We start from the raw sequence: 18,445 nt of genomic DNA on the forward strand, positions 1-18,445 counted from the left end.
GCTCCAAGTCCATGCTTCCAGATAACTCCCAATAATTCAACCCATAAAAACAGATCCAGAAGATGCGTCAGCTGCCAAATAGCATCACCTCTGGGGGCAGTCTGTACAACTTTGCCAACGACCCTTGGACCAGCAGACAGTGTTCCAGTGTCTCAGTTCAGGGCTCTAAGCATGGAATGCGGCATGCCTGCTTAGGAAATCTAAATGACACAGATTATAATGCCACCCACTGGGTTGGTGTGCTAATCTCACCCTTTCAAGTAAAAACCCAATAAACCCATGTTTTGGATCATGACCTAGCTGGACACCACTCAGCATTACTGTTTAATTTCTCCCTTCACAACCATTACTTTCCAGTTACCTAGGATACGGAGCCATGGGGAAATCTCTATTCCCCAGCTGCACACACAGTAACTCTTCCAGGTGGGCCCAACAGCTCCAGGAGATAGGAATAGTGAATTACCCCACAAACTTTTGTGCCCCTCCCAACTGTCTCCTTATCTGTGTACGTCCTTCTCCCAACCTACAGGGACCAGTCTTTACCCAGCCTGTATTGGCCCAAGGATTTCAATGCATTGATAACCTCAAACATCAGGCAGTTGTACCCCAGGATATGTGGCTCCCTCAGGAGTCCATGTATATAATTCTGCCCACTCCCACAACCAGAACTGGAAGCGCAATAGGCTTTATACTGGCTGGAAGAGTAGATACCATTGGTGCATTAGCTCTTTGGGGGTGGGGGTAAGGGTGGGGTGGGGGGGATTTGCATATCAAATTTGCATGTTGGAGAAATCTGATGGGAGCATTGGATAAACTAGGTTTCCCACCTCATTGTATTTCTCCAATCTCTCCAAAGTCCTTTCCATCTTTGGCCAATGTGGTTATGGCTGGCTTTAAGGTGGGGTATGTGCTGTCATTAACAGAGCATGTTGTACCTACATCAACACCACTGGACCTGTGGAGGAAAACATCCCAAAATTCTATGATCCAGCCACACGGCTACACTAAATGGGCAAAAGGGCTGATACTGCTAATAATATTTGGGATGCTGTACACGAGACCCTTCCATCTGTAACCTGGTTCTTGCCCTTTTTAGGGCCACTAATGGCTATATTGTTACTTTTACTTTTTGGACCTTGTTTGTTTAATTTTCTTGTCAAATATTTATCTCCCAGGGGTGCCTGGGTGGCTCAGTTGTTGAGCGTCTGACTCTTGATCTCGGCTCAGGTCGTGATCTCACATCGTGAGTCTGAGCCCCGTGTCAGGCCCTGCGCTGACACTGAGGAGCCTGCTTGGGATTCTCTCTCCCTCTCCTCTGCCCTTCACCTGCTTGCTCTCTCTCTCAAAAGAAATTAATAAACTTAAAAAAAATTTTTTTTAATTTGTCTTTTCCAGACTCCCAACAACTTCATTTATAAGTGATGGTTGCACCAGGGATTCCAATCTATCTGCCTTGAAGATGAAACCTACCAACACCCTCTGGACCAAGCCTGTGACTTCCTTTTACTCCCCACAGCCCATCAGGTTTCCTAAAATTCAGATAGCAAGGACTTCTGGAGCCCTCAGGCAGGGTCAACATCCCACACCAGCATAAAGTATTTACAGAAGATGTACCATCGCCCGTTTTCCCTGAAAAGATTTTAAGGGCCCAGAGTCCATGGTGGGGGAGGGGAATGTTAGAGTAGGCAGCTAGTTAGTTTCTAACAGGATACCTGGAGACCAAAAAAGGGGAAGTTGTGGCCAGCGCCATTCTAGGAAGGTCAGAGGCGGGTCCTGGCCCAAAACAAAGCCACAAGAAACCAGATCAAACCAAGCCGGCTGACAAAGAAGGCTGGAAAGCCCTCACCAAATTAGGAAGAAAAGGTATGAAATCCTGCTTCCAAGAAATCCCCACCTCAAGTAATATTCCACCCCCTAAGTTAACAGCTGTCAATAAAAGGTAGACACCCAAACCCCACAGTGTGCAGCTCTCCCTGGAACCCAGAGCATAGTGTCATTGTGATAAACTTTCTTGCTTGCAACTGCTCATCCACTGTGTCTGGTCCGTCCTTGTATTCTTTCTTATAATGGGGCCAAGAGCCTCCAGGGACATCCTTGGGATGGGCTGGGCAGAGGCCTCAGGGCCCAGGGTCTCCCTAGTTCACCCGGCAACACTCCTACTTCCATCCCACGAGTTGCTGACGTTGTGGGGAGACAAATAGACTTGAGAGGACCTGACTGTGTGTGTTCCTCCTACCGGTGGGTGTCCCTATTTCTGAAAGTCACAGATCGAGTAACTCATGTAACATTTAGATGTCTCGGGGTTGCCTGGATGGCTCAGTCAATTGAGTGTCTGACTCTTGATCTCAGATCAGATTTACTTGATCTCAGAGTCATGCGTTCAAGCCCCATGTTGGAGGTGGAGCCTACTTAAAAAAAACAAAAATTAGGGGCGCCTGCGTGGCTCAGTCAGTGAAGCATCTGACTTCAGCATAAGTCATGATCTTGCAGTTCACAAGTTTGAGCCCCGGGTTGGGGGTCTGTGTTGACAGCTTACAGCCTGGAGCCTGCTTCGGATTCTGTGTCTCCCTCTTTCCCTGCACCTCCCACACACTCTCTTTCTCAAAAGTAAATAAAAAACATTTTTTAAAAATGTAAAAATGGATGTTGTGAACTATTGTTACAAAGGGAGCTTTGGGGAATCCTGCACCTGTTACATTTTGCTAATTTTATTTTATTTAAAAAAAATTTTTTTTTTACGTTTATTTATTTTTGAGACAGAGACAGAGCATGAATGGGGGAGGGTCAGAGAGAGGGAGACACAGAATCCAAAGCAGGCTCCAGGCTCCGAGCTGTCAGCACAGAGCCCGATGCGGGGTTCGAACTCACGGATTGTGAGATCATGACCTGAGCCACCCAGGCGCCCCACATTTTGCTAATTTTAAACCCACAATAGAAACAGCTGTTAGGACAGTGTAAAACAAATTGCTTTTGCTTGGCACAGCCTCTCTGGTATCAAGAAAGTAAAGAGAAATACTTTTTCTTTCTTCTTCTTTTTTTTTTTTTTTTTTAAAGAAAATGTTGATATAGGGGCACCTGGGTAGCTCAATCGGTTGACCGAGCGTGCTTTGGCTCAGGTCGTGATCTCATGGTTTGTGACTTCGAGACCCACATCGGGCTCACTGCCGTCAGCCTGTCAGCACACAGCCCACTTCAAATCCTCTGTCTCTCCCTCTCTCGCCCCTCTCCCGCTTGTGCTCTCCCCAAGACTAAATATTAAAAAATAAGAAGAAAATGTGATACGTAAAGGAGAGAAATATTTATTGAGTTCTGGAGAAAGGATACACTTTGAAACAATCTGCAATTAGATGTAGGCTGTGGTTTTTTAAAAACTGAGTTAAAGTGAACTTCTTTATGCTGAGTCCTGCCTCTGCTACTTATTGGCTCTGTGACTTTGGAAAAGTCCGGTAAGCACTCCCAGCCTCCGTTTTTACTTCTGTTAAACAGGGATAAAGCCTTACCGGGGTGCTGTGGTGATGAAATGCACTTGAACATGTTTGCTAAATTAAACAGCTACGAAAATGTGAGCTGGATGGCCAGGCACGTCCCTCAAATTACTTGCCAATCACAAAGGAGAATTACATTCTGTAAATCTGGCTGTTCCCACCTTCACCCAGTTCTCTGACTTAGCATCATTCATCCTGGGACAAAATGTGTTTTTATGAGGTTCCTGGTGTGCTGAGGCAGGAAGCAGACCAGCATCCCTTAATGAAGTTTTCTTGCCATACAGGCTGAAAACTCCTGAATGCAATCGAGCCCTTACGTCTAACCTTCAATTTATAGAGGCTGAGCGAGCAAGTTCAACAACACCCCCAAGGAGACCATCAGATCAATCAGGAATGTGAGGCATTCTGCAACACAACAGGTTTTATAGAAGACATAAAGATTAAGGAAATGGATGTCAATAAAAAGGGTCCGGGGTGATTGTTTTAAATTTTTAAAAACTTAGAAGACACAACCACATGCTTGATCAGATTCTGGTTCTGAAAAAAAAAATAACCCAGCTTTTTAGACATTTTGGGGTAACTGGGGAAATTAGAAAATGTCTGGTATTAGATGATGTCAGGCAGTTATATTTATTCAATGTGATGCTGGTATGATGGCTATGAAGGAAAACACTTAATATTTGGAGAAATGATTAGGAGGAAGAGTTCTAATGTCTATAATTTCCTTTGAAATGATCCAGAAAAGGAAAGAAAGCAAGCAAGCCAAGAAAAAGTAATATACTTTGAAATATATTTATGTATCTGTATATATATAAAAGCAATATGGCAAAATGTTAATTGTTGAATGTTGGTGAGAAGAATATGGGTGTTTTTTATACTATTCTACTTTTCTTGTATATCTGAAAAGAATTTTTTTAGTTTAAAAAAATTTTTTTAATGTTTATTTATTTTTGAGAGAGAGAGACAGAGCATGAGCAGGAGAGGGGCAGAGAGAGAGGGAGACACAGAATCCAAAGCAGGCTCCAGGCTCTGAGCTGTCAGTACAGCTCAGATGCGGGGCTTGAACTCACAAACCCAGAGATCATGACATGAACACTGAACTGACTGAGCCACCCTGGGCACCCCAAGAAATTTTTTTTTTAACATTTATTTATTTTTCAGACAGAGAGAGACAGAGTGTGAGTGGGGAAGAGGCAGAGAGAGAGGAAGACAGAATTCAAAGCAGGCTCCAGGTTCTGAGCTGTCAGCACAGAGCCTGATGCTGAGCTCAAACTCACAAACTGTGAGATCATGACCTGAGTCGAAGTCGGAGGCCCAACCGACTGAACCACCCAGGCGCCCCAAGAAAAATTTTTTTAATGTTTTCAACGGAGTCATTGTTGTTTCCCACCACTGCCTCCAGAATACAGCCCAGATTTTTTTTTTTTTTTTTTTTTTTAAGTAGGCTCCATGCCCAACATGGGGCTTGAACTCAAGAACCTCAGATTAAAAGTCAGATGCTCTGGGGTGCCTGGGTGGCTGAGGCGGTTAAGTGTCCAACTTCAGCTCAGGTCATGATCTCACGGTTCATGGGCTTGAGCTCTGCGTCAGGATCTGTGCTGACAGCTCGGAGCCTGGAGCCTGCTTTGGATTCTGTGTGTCTGTCTCTCTCGCCCCTCCCTGGCTCACACTCTGTCTCTCTCTCTCTCTCTCTCAAAAATAAACATAAAAAAATTAAAAAAAGAGAGTCAGATGCTCTACCGACTGAGCCAGCCAGGCGCCCCTACAGCCCAGATTTCTTAGCCTCACAAATCAGGTCCTTGACAATCTGGTGTCACTTTTCTTTTCCAGCCAGTCTCTTACTCTTTTGTCTTGATGTATTACATGCTCCAATTAAATTGGCCCACACGTCTTCGTCCACATTTGCCCCGCACTTTCCCACACTGGTGGCTTCGTATATGCTTTTCCTTCTTTCATTGCCCAGCACAATATTCTCCCCCTACAGAGTCTCCTAATTTCCCTGTCTAGACGGAATGCTCCTTCCTCAGGACGTAGAATTTCCTGTGACATTAGTTGTCTCTCCTTAAGTCATTTATGTTCCTGACATATCACAGCTACCAAGGGGTGCATTCCCCCAACGTGTGATCTGTAGCTCTGTATCTGGTTCAGCTTCGGTTCTCTCACACAGCCTAGCCTATTCACCCATGTAACAAATATTTATAGAGCATTTATGGGAGCAGCATCTCCCGGCTTGAGCCAAGTGCTGGGGACAGAGCAGTGACTGTACAGATAGGTTCTAGTTCCTCATGGAACACAGAGGATCTTGGGATGAGTATTAAACAAGAAACACAGAAATGGATATATATCGTATTCGCATAGAGAAAATATGTAATTATGTACATACATACAGTAATGTGGAAGACAACCCAGGTGCTATGAAAGAGAGTAGCAGGTGTAACCCATTTCAAACAGGGATGAACTCTAAAGAGATCTGGGGGCTGGGGAGGAGTTAGAGGAGGAAAGAATGGAGGTAGTCATTCTTTTTTTTTTTAAATGAAAGGACTCTGCTCTTTTTTTTTTTTTTTCAACGTTTATTTATTTTTGGGACAGAGAGAGACAGAGCATGAATGGGGGAGGGGCAGAGAGAGAGGGAGACACAGAACCAGAAACAGGCTCCAGGCTCTGAGCCATCAGCCCAGAGCCCAACGCGGGGCTCGAACTCACGGACCGCGAGATCGTGACCTGGCTGAAGTCGGACGCTTAACCGACTGCGCCACCCAGGCGCCCCTTCATTCTTTTTTTTTTTAAAGTTTATTTATTTATTTGTTTTTTGAGAGAGAGGTGAGAGAGAGGGATCATGGGGGAAGGGCAGCAAGAGAAGGGGACAGAGGATCTGAGCCTGATGTGGGGCTCGATCGCATGACCTTGAGATCATGACCTGAGCTGAAATCAAAGTCAGATGCTTAACCAACTGAGCCACCCAGGTGCCCTATCCTAATCTCTTATTTTTTTTTAATTTTTTAAATGTTTATTTATTTTTGAGAGAGAGAGAGAGAGAGAGAGAGAGAGAGGCAGAGAGAGAGGGAGACACAGAATCATAAGCAGACTGCAGGCTCTGAGCTGTCACCATAGCGCCTGACACGGGGCTCCAACCCACGAACCATGAGATCATGACCTGAGCTGAAGTCAGATGCTTAGGATGCTTAACCGACTGAGCCACCCAGGCATCCCGCTCTTTCCTAGTCTCTTAAAAGGACAGTCATATTGGGTTAGAGCTCACCCTAATGAATTCATTTTCACTTAAACTTTTTGAAGACCCCCTCTCCAAATACAGTCACATTGTTAGGATTCCAACATGTGAGTTTTGAGGGACACATTCAGCCACTAACAGACACAAGATGCATGATACGGAAAAGCCATGAAGCACGACAGTAAAACTAATGCGCACCAATCTACCACCCAACATAAACACAAAACAACCATTTCTTGTATCTTTATCTGAATCCCATTCCCCTAAACACTCCCAAAGGTAAGCGCTGCCCTAAATCTAATGTTAAAAAAAAGGGTCCCTCGGTCACTTTGCCTCCTCAAGGCCCAGCCTTCTCCTGCAGACCAGGAAGCGTGTGGTGAGCCCTCCCCCTAAGGGTCCCCTTCTCTTGCCTATTTCCATTTCCACACGGCAGTGATTTTCCAAAGCATAAATCAGATCGTGTCTTGTGCTTTTTCCTGAAAAATTCTTCAGAGGCTTCCCATTACAACAAGAGCAAATCCCTTCAAGGCCCTGGGTGGTCACTCCACCCCCGATTTCGTTCCAGACACATTAGCCTTCGTGGTTCCTCAAACTCCTCATTCTCCTCTCAGGGGCTTGGGGATCTTCTTTTGCCTCGCGATGCTCTTCTGAGCTCTTTGCAGGGCTGTTCTCCTTATTCATGCACCTAGTCACAGGGTACCTGCTCATCAAGGCCTTTCTGGACCGCGGCCTGAAGGGCCGATCCCGTCATCATTCTTGATACCTGTAAGTCTCCTCCTGAGACCACAGGCTGCACCAGAGCTGGGCCTTCGTTCGTCTCTGTCAGCACTGCACCTGCAGTAACACAGCGTTACAAGTGCTTGCCTGCTTTATGTTGTCAACTTGCTCCTGGCCTAAGAGATGTTGGGATACAGCAAGTGACAATGTAGTTTGAAACAGGTCCTGCACAGGCAGATGAATTTATTACACTAAGGGGCCATACAGATGCTTGATCTTTATGTAATGCAATCGGTTCCGATAATTACAACCTGAATCACCCCCTTTTTGACATGACTGAGAGGCAACTGCTTGATTTGCCTACTGAGAATGAATGCATTAAGATCCCTTCGGGAGACTTTGCGGAAGTGTCCTCGAATGCTTGTAGCTTTTCAGCTGCTCCCCCATAAAGCAAGGACCTGGTGCAGGAGGCTTCTTGTGGCCAGGACACTGCATGTGCAGCTTAAAACTTAAGGTTTAATGTTTATTTATTTTTGAGAGAGAGACAGAGTATGAGCGGGAGAGGGGCAGAGAGAGAGAGAGAGAGAGAGAGAGAGAGAGAGAGAATCAGAAGCAGGATCCAGGCTCTGAGCTGTCAGCTCAGAGCCCAACGTGGGGCTCGAACCCACAAATTGTGAGATCGTGACCTGAGCTGAAGTCGGATGCTTAACTGACTGAGCTACCTAGGTGCCCCTAAAACCTAAGATTTAAATCCCAGTGTGGTTAGCCCTTACCAGCCGACAGTCCTCTGGGCTACATACGGTTTTGGTGCTGTACCATCCAAGTGCTCCATCCTACTCTAAAAGGTTACAGAGAGGACAGATTAGGAAATGAATGTGAGTGTTCTTTGTACACTACAAAATAGCTATAAGGTGATATTGGGGGTTTATCTTTGTTCACTGTTGGATGAACAATGGTTGACATAAAGTATCTTAAGATGGAATCCTATTAGGGGCGCCTGGGTGGCTCAGTCAGTTAAGTGTCCGACTTCAGCTCTGGTCACGATCTTGCAGTTTGCCGGTTTAAGCCCTGCATTGGGCTCTGTGCTGACAGCTCAGAGCCTGGAGCCTGCTTAGGATTCTGTGTCTCCCTCTCTCTGCCCCTCCCCTGCTTGTGCTCTCTTTCTCCTCCTCTCTCAAAGAATAGATATTAAAAAAAAAAAAGTTAAAAAAAATCCACATGGTAGTTTCTCAAAGGTCACAATGTTAATATATTTAAAACAGAGTTGGGCAAAGAAGAAAAGTGTCCGTTGCCTTCAGCTCCCTGCTTTGACTTCTCACACAGTGGACTTCACCGCCCTCCAGACGCAGATGTTAGATGGCATCCAGTTCTCTGTATCAAATTCAGAAAGTCATGTCTTGGCCTTTCTAATGATGGACAGGGCAATTTCAGTGCAAGCCAGCTGGCTGACAGATGAAAGACAGATCCTTTTTTTAATTTTATTTTTATTTATTTTGAGAGAGAGATAGAGAGCAAGTGGGGGAGGTGCAGAGAGAGAGGAAAAGACAAAATTCCAAGCAGCCTCTGAGTTGTCAGCATAGAGCCTGATGCGGGGCTCAAACTCATGAACCATGAGAGCATGCATGACCAGAGCCAAAGTCAACTGAGCCACCCTGGTGCTCCAAAAGATCTTTCTGGAGATGGAGCTGGGATCCTTCTTGATCCAGGTTAGTTTGGAAACAAATGCACTTTAGTGTAAATCTGGAAGCTTCCTGGGAAATAGAGCTTGGATTTATCAAAACTGGTTCTTGGATCCCACAATTGGCAAACCATCTTAATTACCGAGCTACGTTAATACCTGACCACATTTTTCAGGGTAACTACCCTGCTCTCACGTGACTTTTTCAGACCCCTCACGCATTCATCTGCTACAAAGTCAAATGCTTTTTCTCTAAAGTCAAGCACAAGTAGATCAGACGCTTTTGCCCTCTGTAACTTATTTTCTCACTAGAAATAGAAAGCTACTACTATTTTTAGTTTAGAGAATAATCGCCCTTTTGGTTATAATAGCAATACATGCTCAATGAAGACAATTTGGAAAATATGGAAAAAGGAACAATTATTCCCACCCCCCAATGCCCCACAGTCCTCCCCTTAAAGGTCACCATTGCTAATTTGTCACCTTTGATGGCACTGTTTTTCCTACTTTTTCCCTCCATAGTGATTGTCACATACATACATATACAGAACCTATTTTATGGTTAACATTTGTATTCTTAGTATTTTCCCATGTTAATTAACTAAACTCTCCCAAAGCAATTTTTCCTTAGAAATATTTCTCCTAAGAATATAAGCAATGTGTTTTCTCTATGGAAATTTGGAAAATACTGAAAAGCAAAAATAAGTTTCCCGTATTCCCACCACCTAAGAAAAAATTTTTTTAAGCTTATTTTTGAGACAGAGAGAGAGAGAGAGAGAGAGCGAGCGTGAGTGGGGGAGGGGCAGAGAGCGAGGGAGACAGAATCTGAAGGAGGCTCCAGGCTCTGAGCTGTCAGCACAGAACCCAATGCGGGGCTCAAACCCATGAACCACGAGATCATGACCTGAGCCAAAGTCAGACACTTAACCTACTGAGTCACCCAGGAGCCCCTGTATTCCCACCACCTAGAGACAGACACCAGTAACCTTTCAGAACATACCCTCCCCTCCTGTTATCTTTTTTTCATTATATATACAGTTCCTTTAAAAAATAATTTGATTTGGGGGGCCAGGGTGGCTCAGTCAGTTGAGCATCTGACTCTTGGTTTGGGCTCAGTTCATGATCCCAGGGTCATGAGTTCAAGTCCCAAGTTGGGCTCTAAGCTAAGCGCGGAGCCTGCTTAAGATTCTCACTCTCTCTCCCTCTGCCCTTCCCCTGCTTGCATGGTCTCTCTGAAATAATAAAAAAATCTTTAAAAAAAAGAACTGTGTTTTGGGATGAACACTGGGTATTGTATGGAAACCAATTTGACAATAAATTTCATATATTGAAAAAATAAAAAATAATAAAAAGAACTGGGGAGGGGCACCTGTGTGGCTCAGTCAGTTAAGCCTGGGTGGCTCAATTGGTTGAGTATCTGACTTCGGCTCAGGTCATGATCTCACAGCTGTGGGCTCAAGCCCTACGTCGGGCTCTGTGCTGACAGCTCAGAGCCTGGAGCCTGCTTCGGATTCTGTGTCTCCCTCCCTCTCTGGCCCTCCGCTGCTCACACTCTGTCTGTCTCTCTCTCTCAAAAAGTAAACAAACAAACAAAAAGAGAACTGGGGTGGGGGGCGGCAGGTGGCGTCTGGGTGGCTCAGTCAGTTAAATGTCTGACTTCAGCTCAGGTCATGATCTCGTGGCTTGCGAGTTCGAGCCCTGCATCAGGCTGTATGCTGACAGCTCAGAGTCTGGAGCCTGCTTCAGATTCTGTGTTTCCCTCTCTCTCTGCCCCTCCCCCACTCACATGCTGTCTCTCTCAAAAGAAAATATTAAAAAAAAAAAAAAAAGAGCTACCTGGATGGCTCAATTGGTCGAGTGTCCGACTTCAGCTCAGGTGATGATCTCACAGTTCATGAGTTCAAGCCCCACATCAGGCTCAATGCTGTCAGTGGAGTCTGCTGGAGATCCTCTGTCCCCCTCTCTCTCTGCCCTTCCCCGCTCATGCTCTCTCTCAAAAATAACAATAAAAAAATGAATTAAAAATTGCGTTCAAAGCATATATATTTTGTTTTCCCATATCTTTCCGTGATTAAATATTCTGCTTTTCTAATTGTCCGTGACATATGGATGATTATTTACCTAACCATCATTGTGAGACTGGATGTTTAAGTTATTTCTAATTTTTTTATTATAAATAATGCGTTAGTATCATTCCTTTGGAATCTTTCCTTAGATTTCTAGAGCCCAGTGAATTAGTCAGAGGCTATGAATACTTCTGAAACTCTTCACATTGCCAAAGCACTTCTAGAAATATAGTTTAGCCTACCAGTATGGATGGCTGCCTCAAATTCTCACTAGCATTATTTTTAAAGATTTTGCTACCTTGATAGGTAAAAAAGTATTTTGTTATCTATGACAAGTGGAGGTGAACTTAATATTACTTGCATTTTCTTTTGTAAAAATTATTTTAAAAATTTTTATTTTTCAGAGAGAGAGAGAGAGAGAGCATGGGTGGGGGAGGGGCAGAGAGAGAGGGAGGCAGGGAATCCGAAGCAGGCTCCAGGCTCTGAGCTGTCTGCACAGAGCCCAACTGCGGGCCTTGAACTCATGAACCATGAGATCATGACCTGAGCCGAAGTCAGACGCTTAACTGACTGGGCCACCCACGCGCCCCTTCTTTTGTAAAAATTATTGTTCACAAGTGTGTGATCTATTACTTAACATGTTTTGTTTACTTTTGAGAGAGTGCAAGCAGGGGAGGGACAGAGAGGGGGGAACAGAAGATCTGAAGTGGGCTCTGTGCTGACAAGCTGACAGCAGCAAGCCGGGCGTGGGGCTCGAACTCACCAACTGCAAGATCATGACCTGAGTTAAGGTATATCGCTCAATCGACTGAGTCACCCAGTTGCTCCCAGGGTCTTCTCCTTACAGGATTACATGCACCGATGTCAGCTTTTAGCTCTGTGTCCCGTTGTCGTAAATTATTTCAGTGCATCATGTAATCTGATTATTGCTGACATACGTTAACACGGAGGTTAAGACCTGCTTTTACTGGTTACTCTTGAGTCTTAAAAATGACTTTCTAGGCACCTAGAACAATCTCTCTCACATACACTACGACTTAAAAGTCAGGAGTTACTGTAAGCTATTGCTCCATTCATAAAGTAGGAGCACATTTCTTAAACTCAGTCTTTCTCCCAAGAAATGCCATGTATTTTCTGGAGAAGAGCCCGCATCTCTGACCGGGGACTGTAATCTGGAGAGGAACAGGCAGCATACAAGCCTGAGCTCCTTTCTTGGCTTTTCCACTAAGTGCGGGGGCTCGGAGGCAAGTGCCTGCCACCTGGGAGCTTCAGCTGCGGGCACGTGGGCCACAAGCTCCCTCAAGCCTCCCTTCCTACATTCTGGGTTGTCTTCTGGAACGCGAGGGTGCCCAGCCTGTAACACCGCGGCACCATCAGATGAGGCCTCGACGTTGTCTTCGTAAGACGGGAGAGGAGGTGCTACCGGAAGACAGCCTTAGTCGGTCCTGGCAGCCAGAACATCCTGAGTCCCCTGCTCCGTGGCACACAGGCGACATCGGCTCAGGCAAGCTCGTTCCCCTCAAGGAGCCTGTCTTGTCTGCTGGTCAGGAAACATTTTCATGCAAGTAGGTGCCCAACAAAGTTAAAGATCTCCCTCTTTATCCTTTAAAATTGTTATCCTTTTAAATGTCTTTCTTGTTTGCTGAGGTCTTCCCCCCAAACGAAAGGTCTCTAGTTCTTGCCGAACCAGGCAGTTAAGCGCAGCATAGAGACCAAGAGAAAAATCATTTGCCCGGGAAGACGTGTGCAGCCGTCCAGACAGTGGTGGTGTTTTCAGCCTGGCGCCGCACGCACACATGCCCAGGCCGCCTCCCTGCAGGTCCTCGAGGCCTCAGCCTGGTTCTCCGATGGCTCCTGGAGCTGCACGTGCTTTTGCTACCAGTTCTCACACGAACACAACGGGGACTGGGACGATTCTGCTCTTGGTTTGGGCCAGAAATTGCTTGATCCTGAAAGTTTTGTGAGAAGATACGGTGAGGGAGAGTCTAGCGCTCACACCACGAGGAGGGGAGAGAGGGGTGACAGTGGAGTCTCTCATCCGGGGCATGTTAGGGTAAAAAGAACACCTGAGCCTGAAGTAATTAACACAGATTTACTACAAAGAATCGTCGACTCTTCTCCATCTCTGCTGAGCAGGCGAACTGTGCGATGTAAGAGCTAACGGCCGTGGCAGCTTTAGGCCAAACTTGGCTACACGGAGCCTCCGGAAGTCACAGGACGCAGATGGCCTGGTGTGCCTACTACAGCGCAGAACCTTGGCTTGTAGTGAAAGGGTGCGCGGGGGAGGACTCAAAGCACCTAGGTTTTTCAAGATAAGTTACCACGTAAACATAAGCTCTTTGCTCCGTGTCCCTTACAACATTTAACAGGGAAAATCCTCACCGGTCCCCAACACCGAGAGCTTTGCCAGTCCATCTCAATGGGCCGGAGACACAGGTGAAATCATACAAATTCAGACAAGAAGTAACACGAAGCAGAAATGCAGGCACATGGTTTTTCAAGTATACAATTTGTTTTTATTTACAATACCCTATAAAAATGTAAATTTAGAAACTTTAATTTTTATTAATTAGAACCAAACAAAAAAGAGAAAGCACAGAAAGGAAGAAATAATAGTCAAGTATTCACTTGATCAGTTGTGAGGGGAAGGGAGGAGAGGCGCATGGTGGAAACAGTCAGTAGGTGAGGGCAGAGGGAAGCTAGGTCATGTCACCGCGGAGCAGCTGGTGGGGCCGGGGCTACGGAACGGGGACAGACAGATGGAGAGTGAGGACAGCCGGTTACAACGGAGGGCTTTCTGGTTGTACAATACATGTATGTGCAAAATGTTGATTCTCTTTAAACATCATAACCTGTCCCCTCGCTAACATTTGAAAAGGTGAGAAGAGCAAAAAGTGTATCAGGACAGTCATGAGAAACAGGCTCTGATTTAACTGCCTTGAGGGCTGAGATCACTCGGGATCAAACCCCTCATCCTGTGTGGCTGCTGCGCGGGACAGGGACAGGTGCAAAGGACCGCGGGGGGGCTGTCCCTGCCGGGACGCAGAGCCAGGCCCCTGGCTGCCTGGGAGCGGAGGCCTGGAGGTGAAGGGGGAAGGACAGCAGGTGTGTCCGTGGCGTGGAGGAGCCCGCAGAGCAAAGCAAGCCGAACTCCGCTTCCGTGGCTACCGTTGGAGGTTGCTACCCCCGACACCAAATCAGAATGGGGACGAGGGAAGTAAAAGCATGGCTTACTGAAATTGTCTCAGGAAGACAGAGCGAGTGTGCAAACGCTACGCTGCGGAAGCAGGCTCTCGTCTGGTTCATCGGGGGCAACCCTGCAGGTCGTAGAGGGGACAGGCCCCGGGGCGCTGCCGTTGTAGCCGGAAAAGGGCTTAACCGTGTACGTTTTCACTGAGGTGGACAGACACCGAGGAAGTACAGCGGGGACGAGAGACAGGACTTCTCAGCCTAGAGCTGGGTGTCAGCCAATTAAGAGTTCTGATTTTATTAACGTGCTGCATACCCTGCGTTTATATTAAAACAAGTAGAACCCACCAAATTAATTACAGGATGGACTAGAAACAGATTAAAAATACATCAGCTGGTTTGTTTTTAGAGGAGGGACGTGTCAACTACGTATTTCTCAATCTAAAACTCTTTCTTTACGGATCCTCTGGAGACCACACGAACGCGTGCAGAGGGGGCGTGTGCGCATATATGTATATATTGGTTTCTACTTAATTGGTTCTCCTATAGTCGTATTAATACGGGGCAACGAAAGAAGACTTTGGTAGGATGAGGGAAGGAACCCTCTGGCAGGCTACAGTCTACTGTGACCTGGAGCGGTGGTGGTGGGACAAAGGGAGAGATTATATTTGTGTCTCTAGGGCAAAGAAAATGCACAACTGGGAAGACTTGAGGGACAGCAGGACATGCAGAATTGTAACACAGAAGGTAAGAAGAAACCAGAAGGGTCACCCAGCCAAATTTCACAGAGCAGTGGGGAAATACCTGGCATTCAGAGACGACCCCTGCCAACAGGAATCAGTCCCACAAGACGCTTTGGGGAATAAGCTACCTTCCCTCCCTCATTTAAAAACACTCCATTGTGATGGCGGCAGTGCAGGTGGCAGCCAAAAGGAGGTACAGGACACATTTGGAGATCTTTTATCGTATCCCCTGAACTAGCCTATGGGTATAAAGAAAGAGAAAAAGGAAACTTGTGTAAACGAGTTAAAACAGAAGGCAATCTTTTGCATCAAAGTCACACCCTTGTTAGAATTCTTGTAACAGAACACCCACAACCTCTCTCTACCCTTAGTGAGCTCTAAGGGTGCTGCTGCTCCCGGTACAGGGCCCGGTCTCTGGCAGATGCTTAGAGATTTGATACGAGTCTCTACTGTCTTCCACTACATTCAGTCCTAGGCCCCTGACCTCCTCTCCTCAGGACTTCTAAAGTGCCAACTTTAGAAAGATGCGGAACTCTCCTGTTTCAAACTTACTGCAGCTTGGTTTCCAGCAAGTTCAGTTTCTGTCGGTCAACATAGCGAGAAAAGAGGGATACCAGGTTTGTCGGTATTGAGATTGGCTTGGCCAGGGCTGCTTGGGGAATCCGCAGAAGTTCTCGGGTCGCCATGAACATCACCTCTGTCCTGAAAGGTAACCCGGTGAGAACCGATAAGGAGGGTATAAGAAAAAGAATAAAAGATTATTCTGAAAAGACTGAAAGGAGAAACCCAACCCCGACTGACCACTGGTTGTTCTGTGTGGATTCTGTAGCAGGCTCTGAACTCTGTAGGTCTTCCCCACGGCTCAGGATGACGAGGAGCAGTGACAGGCCAAACTACAAGAGGAGACAGAGGGACTCAAAATTAGCACCGCATCCGTCCTCCACCACCACCGAAGGGATCCCAGTACTAGATGGGGAACGGCACCAGATCAAAAGGACCCCACCACAGTGCTGTGAAACGGGGCAAACGTCAGACAACCGTGAACTGGGAGGCCGAGTCCTCCCGACTCTACTTCCGGCAGAGCAGCAACAGGCATGCTCCACGAGAGGGGAAGTCCCTCTCTGCTCGCCCACCCCACCATGACAGGAGAAGCTAGTTTCCCTGCCACGGAAAATGTGCAGTTAGATTTTCTCCTGTTCGCTACAATGGAAACAGATTAAAAAAGAAAATCAAAGACAAACCTGGATACAGAAAATTAAAGTTCACAGCAAACGTAAGGAAAAACACTGCACAGATTACGAGATTTTGAACTAAGAAAAAAAGATGTTACGACTGGTGGGAAAATGTACAAAGAAAGGTAACCGAAATGATCAGGATGTGAAGGGATTTCCTTAAATCTCTGTAAAAACTTTCCTTAACAAAGGATACACCTACTGGACATATAAAGGCTTAGACGAGATGTTAAAAACAGAAAAAGGATACACGATACATCCATGTTTCTAATCTAACAACGTGCTTTGAGGTTAAAGATTTGTTTCATTAGATTGGTTTTATCCGGTGGACGTGTGGTCTGAGGAGGCACAGAAGGAAATACAAATGGGGACGAGTGGTACAAGGTTAAATGTAGAAGTCATAGCTATACTGGATCTGAAGGGAATCCCACCTTTCTGAGTTTACCTCACAGAGGACAACCTTTGTGTCACCGTCAGGAAAACGACACTGGGCTACACATATAACCTCTTGTCTGACTCGTGGTTTTCTATCACCTTTATCAACTTTAAACTCATAGACAGAATAACGTGGAAGGCCTATAAGCTATCCCTCCAGAATCCCCATCTTCTGGCCCCCGAAGCACTGTCACCTCTCGGCCCCGGATGTACCGCCCTCAGTCACTCTTTGGCGGGTTTTCAGGTGCGAGGGAGGTAGAGGCCTTGACACTACTTTCTCTCTCTGCCAGCACACGTGCCCACTGTGGAAAGGCATGACACTGAAGGTCACAGCGGTGCACTCATCTGAGTAACAGGACAGCCCTGGAATCGACCTCGTCACTTCCACTTCCAGGTCAGGAAATGGGCTCGGCAAAGCAAAATCATCTGTTTGGTGTCACAAGCCTAGAAAATGGCAGGCAAGGAATGGAAACCTGCTGAGAGCTCACGTCTTCTCTTCTGTTATGCTTCCTTTGCACGTCTCTGGATCGTCAAACTGATGTAAATGAAATATGAAATGGGATGTCTTCTACTATTTAGTCTCACGACCGAGAGTGTGGATTACTGACCCAGTACGTTCTCGTCCCCATGTGAGAACTCTGATTTTATCTGAGGTCACACCGCTGTGAACTGAGAGATGTTTCCCAGGCTTCTCTGCAGTGACGTGTGGCAGGTGAGTGGAACCTGGCCACTGAGGTTAAGCTGCTGGTTCGAACTCCTGGAACAGGTCCAGACAAGGCAGACAGACGGCAGATATCCACCGTTTGGCCCCTCTGCACGCACCTCTCTTCCTGATGCAAAGTGGAGCCTTGAATTCAACAACCGGCACGGAGCCTGAGGGTCACCAGCACGGCAGCCACTGCTAAGGCTGCAGAGAAGGCAAACCAAAGGAGCCTGTGTCCCTGAGGGCAACGTGGACACCACACGAAAGCTGTTCCACGTGAGATACAGAAAACCCTATTTTGCTGAAACCTTCGTCCTTCCTAGCCTCTGTCACCAGGAGCTCAATGTAACTTCTGACTGAAAGAAGCCTTTCTTTTACAAGTTGCCACAGCTACAGCAGCCACTATTTGTATCTACAACTCAAATCTAGAAGTCTGGCAAAGTTCAGGGACACAGGAGGGCAAGAGCACCTTGTTCTGGAGCACAGCAGCGAGGTGAGGGTTAGAGGGCGCTGGCGCAGCTGCGCTCTGAGGTAGGTTCATTAGCTGTTGCAGAAGGCTGGTGACAGTCACTGATGGAAGGTGATAGAGCAGGAGGGAGAAGGGACTCAGTAAGCATGGCAGCACCTACAGAAAACAGAGAAAAGCATTACATCCTGGCCACTGGGGTGTCAGTGGGCGCGGACCGGATGGGGGTGCTCAGCTGTGCACTCAAACAGCCTCAGGCAAGTTGTAACAAAAAAGGGTTGACGAGTCTAGCAGGTACTTCTGGGTCTTAACAATGGATTCGGAGGTGTCTACTGAGAACTTTTTAAAACTCACTTTGTGCAGGAAACATGACTTGTGTAAACCAAGGGTGTAAAATCACTTCTCAAAGAGCAAGATTCATGAGAAGACATCAGTGTTTTAATTCACTCCACAAATACTGACTGAAATGCCTACGGTGTGTCTGGCCGCGTGGGTTAAAATG

At 46.4% G+C, this 18,445-nt stretch overlaps 1 protein-coding gene across 1 annotated transcript in view; it reads right to left on the reverse strand.

Moving 5' to 3' along the window:
- Positions 1-13,716: 13,716 nt before the first annotated feature.
- Positions 13,717-18,445, reverse strand: part of PATL1 (PAT1 homolog 1, processing body mRNA decay factor) — a 32,304-nt gene continuing 27,575 nt past the window's right edge. The window contains exons 16-19 of the mRNA XM_047070431.1: positions 17,947-18,102; positions 15,909-16,000; positions 15,660-15,809; positions 13,717-15,346 (exon numbers count right to left, since the gene is read on the reverse strand). Coding sequence (XP_046926387.1) covers positions 15,325-15,346; positions 15,660-15,809; positions 15,909-16,000; positions 17,947-18,102 — 420 coding nt within the window. The 3' untranslated portion in view covers positions 13,717-15,324. The remainder of the gene's footprint in view (positions 15,347-15,659; positions 15,810-15,908; positions 16,001-17,946; positions 18,103-18,445) is intronic.

The sequence above is a fragment of the Lynx rufus genome, unplaced genomic scaffold (genome assembly GCF_022079265.1).
Source record: "Lynx rufus isolate CCGP_SWC_20201006 ecotype Redwood Valley unplaced genomic scaffold, mLynRuf1.p SCAF_9, whole genome shotgun sequence".
NCBI classification, from domain to species: Eukaryota; Metazoa; Chordata; class Mammalia; order Carnivora; family Felidae; genus Lynx; species Lynx rufus.